Source organism: Seriola lalandi, unplaced genomic scaffold, assembly GCF_002814215.2.
Source record: "Seriola lalandi dorsalis isolate HSWRI2012SDOR001 ecotype SW California unplaced genomic scaffold, Sedor1 jcf7180002055008, whole genome shotgun sequence".
NCBI lineage: Eukaryota > Metazoa > Chordata > Actinopteri > Carangiformes > Carangidae > Seriola > Seriola lalandi.
Window position 1 is genome coordinate 1,029,589 of NW_019525551.1, and position 9,349 is coordinate 1,038,937.

The following is a 9,349-nucleotide window of genomic DNA, read 5'->3' on the forward strand; positions in this document are numbered from 1 at the left end:
GTTGCCGTGGTAACCCTGGAGACGCGGGATCTAGGTGGATTCTCTTGGAGGCCGTGTCCCGTTATCACGATGACGGATTCTGCCGGTGTCTCAGCGGTTCAGCTCTGGTGGAGTTTGCCAGGAGACTTTCTGTCTCGGGAACTCTTGATTTCTGCTCGGCTTCTCTGCAGGCGGTCGTGCAGATGTTATCTGCCTGCGTCTCTTGCAGGTTGATGTGAAATAAACTCTAATGCTCTTCACTTTGGTTGGATAACTTTAGAGGAGCCTGGCGTTGACCAGATGACTCTAAAGTTGTCAAAATCTTCAAAAAGAAAAACTTGATGATGATTAAAAGTTACAAAATTACTCTGAGGCACTTCTGTTGTTTTGGTTCAGTTGGTCTTGACTTAGCTTATGAAAATAAAAGATCGCGCATGTAGACAAAAATCTAAAAGACGCGAAAAGTGCAAAAATGATTAAGAGCCATGAGTTTGTGGCGAGCAGCTTAGAGCTAAGAGTTTACATGGCTACAGCCAGGACTCTGAGCTTTGAGCAAAGTTCTCAGCTTCTAGTTTCTGCATCGTTTCTCGCTTCTCGCACCTTCTTGTCATCCGTGTTTCTCTGACTTTTCTTTCTCTTCCGGCATTGGCTTCTGACCTGACTTAGGCATAAGCCTGGTTTTGGATGACATAGGCTTTTGTGTGAATTGTTCACGACTGTTTTATCCCCTGGGGGCTGGCGCATGTTTCAGGGGTGTCACCCATCTTCTCCCGTGTTTCCACTTGGAGAAGAGAGTAATTTTCCACTGAACTTTTGAATAATTTAATTCAAGAGTTTACTTATAAACTCGCACATTCTTCTTCCACCATGACCACAAAACATTAAGTGAAATAACATAAAACTACTTGCACTAATAATGAGAGAGGAGTAATAGGAGTGTTGATTTCATACTACATCCTTCAAACCTAGAATTAATTATGATACAAGTGGTAAATTGGTCAAACAACAATATAAATATTTCCCAAAGCTAATAGTCTATAAATGTGGATTACACAGCAGTTCTTCGACTGTAATAATAATAATATGGACGTGCTGGATGTCATGTAGTGTGTTACCTTGTGTGAAGGATGCTGACAGTATGGTCACATGAAGGACATTGTCTTAAAATCTACATGTTACATTTCAAACATTCTATTGGATAGAAGTTTGGGGTTGAACTATTACATAGGAACATCTCATGAGTTAGAGAATAGTTAGATATTTAATTTTACATTCTTCCTCAGATCTGTGTCTGTGAAGAGTGTTCTGCTGGTCACTACCCAGGATTGGAATGTGGGTTGTAGTTTATGACTCTTATCTAGAGAGGGACAGAGGAAGGGAGGTTGGTGTGTGTGTGTGTGTGTTCATGCATGGCACGGACAGGCCAGGATTCACACATTAGTGTTAATCAGTCCTTTTGTTGTTACTTGTCCTATACAAGAAACAATCAAATATATAAATATATAAGTCTTATTGTTACAAACTGGAGATTTTGCCTATATTCTCCAGTTATCTGGTGTCCATTGGTTGATCCTCTGGAGCTGACCCTTTGACCTTTGGTCTGGTTCTGTATCGTTCGGCCATGCTAACAGCATGGTCTGTTTGTGGAAGAGGGGTCCTTTGTCTCTGTTTCCTATCAATCTGATAGTTTGATGGTGGAAAGAGTCGCAAAGTGTCAATTGTGGGTCCGTAACTCTGCATGTCCTTATAATGAACTTGCTTAATGGCTTTTGACTGATGCCAGGCCACGTATGTACGCTACAACGGCGTCACCACTATCGATGAAAAGACAACAGTAGAAGTAAATCACTGTGTAAAAATGTTCTCGGATAAAAGAACAAAGTAAGTCAGTTAAAATATTTTTGAGGTGTTACCGCGTTACATTTAAAAATGGGGAGGGAGGGGTAAAATTGTACAATAAAAAAATTATAGAGTGATAATAATAATTACGTGCCTCCAATGGAATTGAAGGTATATATTATTATTCTGCATGCTTATTAGTGTGAATGTAGAGGCATTTTACGGTCTCTAACTACTCCTTCATACTTTATCCTATAAAAACCGTTCAACTGTTCAATCAAAATGGCTTTTTCTGTAGATTCTGTAGCTATTGGATGTATTCAACTTTTTGATATTATTTATAACTTTTGCATTCTAAGCATTTTATGATTTTTTTTTGCCATTCAAATGAATGGAGACCATGTTCAAATCCTTGAAATCTTCAGCCTCTTTAAACCTTAACTGCTTCAGCATACTTTCAGCTAAAGACTTCATTCAACCATTAAACTGTAGACAAGCCTTTCAGCTATTAAGCTTGTATTCAAATTTTTGATATCGTCAACAGTTTTTGAATTCGACAGTTTTAGTTTCAAGCTTTTTTCTAATCATTTTTGAGTTTATAATGGTTGTGCATTGCACAGACTGTTCAAGGTTAGAGTGGATGACATCATCGCTAGAGTAGGAGAAACTGTACCTCTGAAAAAATTCTGTTTAACTCGTCCTCAGCCACATATTTTGGTCTTCACAAATAATTTCTACCTCATTAGTAGACAAATTTGCCCTGTTTCATAAAAAGTGGCTAACAAAATTTGAAATGTGACCCTCCAAGTGATGCGAGCACCCTCAAACTCTCCCATAGACAGCAATACAAATTCAGGATTTCAGGAGAAAACCAGAACTGACCCTTCTTTGTAACTCGCTCCTATTCCCACATTTTTGGCTCTAGAAACACCAGAACCACATAGAGGTGATCAGGAAAGTCTTTTGGCGGTGATCATGTGATAACTTTACTGATATTATGTACCGTTTTGTATTAAATGGCAGTTTGAGAGTTTGAGGTTGAGTTTGAGAGGTTTGCTGACCCCTGTGTCATATATATTTGTATGAGCTATGCGTCTTCAACAGCCAGACTCTCTCTCTTACACACACACACACACACACACACACACAAACAAACGGGCACATATAAATTATGCTTTCCATCACAGTCTATATGGTCATAGGAATCAGTGAAAATGGGTCACATTTTCAAAAAAATAGTAAAATGTAAAATAGTCTACTGCAAGGCACAGAGTCCTTTTTGCCCTGACGATTGCAATGTCCCTCCAGACTGTCCACTCCAGTTGCAACAATAGAGTGTATGTAAAACATTTGCTACAGTAAAAGAGAGAGAGAAAGAGAGCCCGGATGAACTCTGAAATGAAGTTCAATGAAACACACGACTTGCTGATTACATAAAGACCTATGAAATATTTTAACGGGTGGTGAACTGTTAGGTGTGAGGGATATATGATGGTCTTTGGTTTGGTAGTTGCGAGTCCGCCTCCTGTTCGTACTATTGACTAAAGTTAGTTCATGTCAACGTGCACACACACACACACACACACACACATACACACACACACAGATACAGAAAACTGTTTACAAGTTAGTACTCATAGAGGGAGATGACATTAACACTGGTGTTATACTTGACATCCTCCTCTTACTTTCCTTCGGTTATTAACTACTCCTGCATACGTTGTGCTACATAAACTGTTCAGCTATCAAAAACTTTCAGCTTCTTCAGGAGATATATCCTTTCCTTCAAGTTTCTGATACTATTCATCATTCATCATTCTTGAAATAATAAACTTTTTCTGCAATTTACACAATGTAACTTAATGGAGATGATGTTCAACTCCTTCAAAACTTCATCTTTGAAATTCAACTACTTGAGAATACTCTCAGCTAGAGACTTTATTCAAACTTTAAACTGTTCACAGCACTTCCAGCCGTGTATTTGCATGTACTTGTGTGTTCATGTTGATGTGTGGTTCTTTGTGTTTACATGTCTTTCTACACTGTTGCTCTTAAAGTTTTTTCCTTTTTCCATGAAATGATTGTGACAATGGGATTTATTTCCTTTCACCTGGGTAATTGGGACACATAATGTAATCATTGCACCTGGTCAAAAGTGATTACTGATGCATTTAAATAGGAATAAACAGAGGATGGTGTCTGAAAACAAAATTATTCCAACTTTATGGGCAACAGTATATAATTGTGAGGACAATTTTGGTGAAAAAAAAACATTTTTGTGAGGTCATTTTGGGCAGGAAAGTAGCATTCTTTGTACAGATTGAAACGTGAGGAGTGAAGTGCACGCACCAAGCATCAGGCACATTCAAAATTCCCAAGACAACAGACGACGACAGCACAATAAAAAAGCAACAGACTGCCATGTCCTAAATCAGTAGCAATATGTGTGTGCAGTATGTGCAGTAAGTATTTGTTTGCTGTATTTTTTCCTCGGTGGCAACAAAGCATCAACTTCCAAGGCTGAAAAATGAAGCTAACACTGAAGTGCTAAAAACTGCAGTTCCTCTAATGACCACTACAGTCTGGCTCCAACAGTGATTCAATCCCCATAGACTCCCATGTTAAAATGTCCAACTTTACAACAGAAATAAACATGTTTACAGCCTGTTTTTTAGAATGACAGGTGGGTGGGTGTATTGTGCCACAAACTGGTGCGCACCGAAGTCGCTGCTCCACACACACCCCACCTCTTTGTCCATCTTTGGATCAACTGGAAGTTAGGGGCGGAGTCAGGTACTGCCGAGATGGCGACGGTGGAGCAGCTAACTCTCAGCTTCAAAACTGCTTTTCAGAAACCTGTGGGTGATGTCACAGAGTCTATATCCATTTTTATTTAAAATCTATGGTGGCAACTAACCTTGGGTACATTAGCTGAAATACATAAAAAAATATATATTCTGTACTTGTGTAACTGTGTGCAGTTACATTAATAAAATGTGGATGTGATGTGCATATGGTTACGGTATGATCACAACTAGTAATTCAGTGATTGACCTCATGTATTTTATTAATTACTCAATTCAAGTGTGACGCATATACAGGTGTGTTCACACCCTTACATTTACCTAAGGAAGACTATTAGTTAAAAATGTGTGACTGCACAAATGCATTTGTCTTTTTGTGCATGATTAAAAAAAAAATGTTGATTGTTGGGAGGACATGGGACATAGACTGTGACCTCCTCCTCCAGAAGAGCTTTTGAGCATCTATGTCAACTTCAATCTCAGATAGCAGAGTGCTGGGGACACCTGTCCTGCCCTCTTTAAGTTGAGGCTATCTCAGCCTTGCATTCACTGTGGAATTTCCCAGTTTCTCTCTTCTGCTATCACCTGACTAGGCCCTTCCCACACACCCTCATCCAACCTCATTCCCTCTCTAGAACAGAAAACCCTCCTGTTATTACAACTTTGGAGAGTTTATGTTATTTTATCATGAGAAACACATTAAGTGAACAAAAGTAATTAACAGTCCAATCTGGGAATGGTAATTATTTCAAGATGGTGAGCTCCACTGCTAGCCCTGCGTTCATACCAGCTAAATAGACTTGTTACAATACAGGCCACACATTTTCCAACTTCTGGTTGTCCCTTACCCTCATGACCTGTGATCTGTCTGTAATCCACAACCCTGACCTGACCTGGCTTGACCTTGTCCTGATCCTAGTCTCTGTCCTGCCCTCGTGCAAGTGCCTTCTTAGATTTGTTGGCCTTTATTGATCTAAATAAGCTGATACAGATGTTGTGGTTTATCTGCTTCCCTTATATGTTTCTATCTGTGCTTTATATAGAGTACATGTATGTAATGAGGTCAGCTAGCCAGGTCAATACAGTCACACTCATTATATAATACTACCCTTTCCGTCAGAGGGAGAGTGACAGAGGCTACTGGCACAGCATTGTTTTGTACATGTGTCTGAGGGACTGCGGCTGTTGTCACCACATGTTCCATCAATACCAATTTAGAACTGCATTGATTGGTCATCTAACCTCCCATCATCCAGTCCACCATGTTCTCAGATAGTGAAGAGCTGTTAAATGCAGCCTGCTGACACAGTAGAAACATCAACACCACATCTTGGTATCATTATTTAATGTGTCTAAACAAGTCATTTTTCATTGGTGGAGATCTCGCTTTGGCGAGGCTGAGAAGTGAAATCATTAGTTTTTCTTATTCCTTAAATAAAGTACACTTCTAAAAACTGCACAAACCTTGTATGCTCATTTCTAGCTCTTTGTTTTCAGCATCATCAGCAAAGATGTGTGTATGTGTGGGAAATGTGCAAAATAAAGACTAAAGTGCAAAATGTCAGGAATTTACTTGAAAAATTTTATTCTGCTGTGGCCAGTGGACTGTATAATAAACGTGCACAGTCAGTTATTTGTCTACATTTATTTGAATTTGTGTTTGCACTGAAAAACAAGACTAAACAGGCAAAAACTCCTCACTGTCTTCCCAGCCTCTGCTCTAACAAGCTTGGTTTGAGGCTAGTAGGTGGGATTTATGCAAATGTATTAGGTAGTGCCGTAGATAAGTTACAAAAGAAAAGCCTGGAGCACAAACAAGGCATTTTGGGCATTTTGAACCAAGTGCAGTTCAAGTCTCGAGTCTAAAATTGTAATCTGACTGAAAAAACTGTAACTCTGAAATAAAATTTGCATAAAAATGATAATAGATGTAATTATTCTCCTACCTTCAGGTTGAGTCGTGGGTCTTCAATCAGCGCTCTAAGGTCACTGATTTGGGGAATCCGGACTGTCTTGATGGCTGCATGGCGCTTTGCTCTGCAGGCATCAGTAGCCAGTGACACATTGAGTGGCCCACATCTCCTCACACACTCCCCTTCATCAGCCAGCACCAGGTTCTGCTCCTCCGAGCTCAGAGGAGCCTGACATACAGGAAGGGAGCACAGGGACCGGCCTAAAGACAGGACAGGTAGAATATAACAAACTGTAACACAACCACAATGCATTGCAATAACAGCTACATACATAAAATATTACTGTAGTATCAATAGGTGGTGAATGAAAGAAGGACAAGCGATGGCCCTTACTAGCTCCTCGTCTGAACAGCTTGTCAGTGGAGTGGTTGACCGGACGGGGTCGTATGTAGCTCTCCAGACTGCTGAGGTGACAGTGATACAGGGACCTCAGCAGGTCTCTGGCTGCTCCGAGCATCACCCTCCTCTCAGCCAGGTTCCGACTCTGTGCAAGCCGGGGAAGCAACGCCAACTGGACGTGGTACAGAGGCTCAAACAGGTAGAAGACCTGGGATAGGAAAATGTCAACATAGGATAATATATGACAGTTACACTGCACCTCCACACATACTATGTAAGAATTTTCTACGTGTTGTCAATAAAACTTTGGTGCCTCTTTGGATACAACAACTATCATATGGCGGGTGTTGCCACAGGTCTTACTGATCAGTCATTAGTCATTCAGTTCCTCATGGGTTGATGAGCCCAATGAACAGGCAGTGCCATCCCGGCTCTGTCTATTTGCTGGGAGTGCTCCCTTAATGCTGATTTTGTAAGATTTGAAAGATGGAAGAAGTCTACACTTAAAAACATCAATACTGATGTTATTTGTTCATAACCAACCTGTGATGTAGCTACCTGCGTTGTGCTGGATGACAAATATTGTAAAAAAAACAACAAAAAAAAAACAAACAAATATATTGTTTCTGTAAGAAAGCTGAATCGCCTTTTCCACCAACTGGTCTCTCCTGTCATGTCTCAAGTTTCTGTTTTGATTTTGCACATTTCACGTTATGTCTTGTCTTTCTTGTTTTATTTTGAAATCACTAACCCTTTGTCTCTTTTCTAGATTTTACTTCCTGCACGCCCTTCCCCCGTCCCGTCACACCTGCTTCCCATCTTCCCTGATTACCTCTTGTATATTACCTTGTGTGTCTCACAGTGTCGTTGCCATTTCGTTGTACTTCACGGTCCTCGTCCCAGCTCTAGTCCAATTGTCATAGTCATAGTCATAGCCTGTTTTGTGTACGACCTTGTTTGCCTTTTTTGACCTGCCTTTTCGCCTCTCGATTTTGGTTACCTCTGCCTGTCTTGACTGCCTGCCTGTGTACCGAACCCTGTCTGGAAATAAACCCGCCTCTTCGTCAGAACCCACTGTGTTGTGCATTTGTGTCCACCTGTTCTGTGCTCTGGTGAGTTCATGATATCTCCCTCCACCACAATTCCTCTGCTCTGCATATACAGTTGTTATAGCTATTCCAGCTATCCATAAGTTGAGTCAAGAACATTCACTTTTCATGTGAAGACATTATCCTGACTTTCTATTCACAAATTTTAATCTGAGCAGCTTAATACATACGAGCCCTGGAGGTCTTTCATATGTCCTCCTTCTACCTGGTTTGATACAGAGGCCTCACTGGTCGACTGCTACACAGATGTTAGATCTCTCTACAGAAACGTGCTGGAACCTTCTTGGAATATTTCAGATTAGATTGGCAGACACATATTAAAACTCCCCCAATACTGAGGCAACAAAAACTACATCAGCTGACCTCCTGGTGGCTCTACAACAACAACTTCAATATTTTTACCAATAACCTGGAAAAAAAAGTTTTCAAATTTCATACATGAATAGTCTGGACCTGCAAAAAGGTTCTTCACCATGGCAACAAGAGTGAACGCTGGCACAACTTGCTGCCGCTGCTCGCCGGTAACCTAACTTTTTAACTTTTAATATTTTTTTTCAACTTTTCAGACCTTCTGACTTATTTTATAGTTTTTATAAACCTAATCGGACCTTGTAATTGCCTTCATTTGGAATATTTCTACGATTTACTGGCACTACGTCCGTGTGAGTCTTAACTAGCCTACCGTTAGCTCACCTGTTCTGTCCCGGCTTGAGCCTCACTTGCCGTTTATCTGGTGAACACTGCCTGAGCTGTCTCTTATACACATCTAACAGTTCCAGTCCGGTTTCCGTCCACTCCACAGCACTGAAACAGCACTCATCAAAATCACCAACGACCTCCTGATGGCAGCTGATTCTGGACTCCTCACCATCCTCATCCTCCTCGACCTGAGCGCAGCCTTTGATACCATCTGTCACACCACTCTCCTCAACAGGCTGTCTTCCATTGGCATCAACCACACTCCATTAGACTGGTTCACATCTTACCTCTCTGGCCGCACTCAGTTCATTCAACTCAAGTCCTTTAAATCCATCCCCTCCCCCGTCACTTCCGGTGTGCCCCAGGGCTCTGTCCTGGGGCCCCTCCTCTTCATCATCTACCTCCTTCCCCTCGGCAATATCCATCCATCAATTTTCTTCCGCTTATCCTATAGTAGGGTCGCGGGGGGGCTGGAGCCTATCCCAGCATCTTTTCGGGCGAGAGGCGGGGTACACCCTGGACAGGTCGCCAGTGCATCGCAGGGCAAACACATAGAGACAGACAACCATTCACACTCACAGCCACACCTATGGTCAATTTAGAGTAT

At 41.2% G+C, this 9,349-nt stretch overlaps 1 protein-coding gene across 1 annotated transcript in view; it reads right to left on the reverse strand.

Moving 5' to 3' along the window:
• LOC111647705 (carbohydrate sulfotransferase 1-like) overlaps nt 1-9,349 on the reverse strand; it is a 21,088-nt gene that overhangs the window by 6,727 nt on the left and 5,012 nt on the right. Inside the window, exons 2-3 of the mRNA XM_023397350.2 lie at nt 6,929-7,142; nt 6,569-6,795 (exon numbers count right to left, since the gene is read on the reverse strand). Of these exons, the coding sequence (XP_023253118.1) occupies nt 6,569-6,795; nt 6,929-7,142 (441 nt within the window). The remainder of the gene's footprint in view (nt 1-6,568; nt 6,796-6,928; nt 7,143-9,349) is intronic.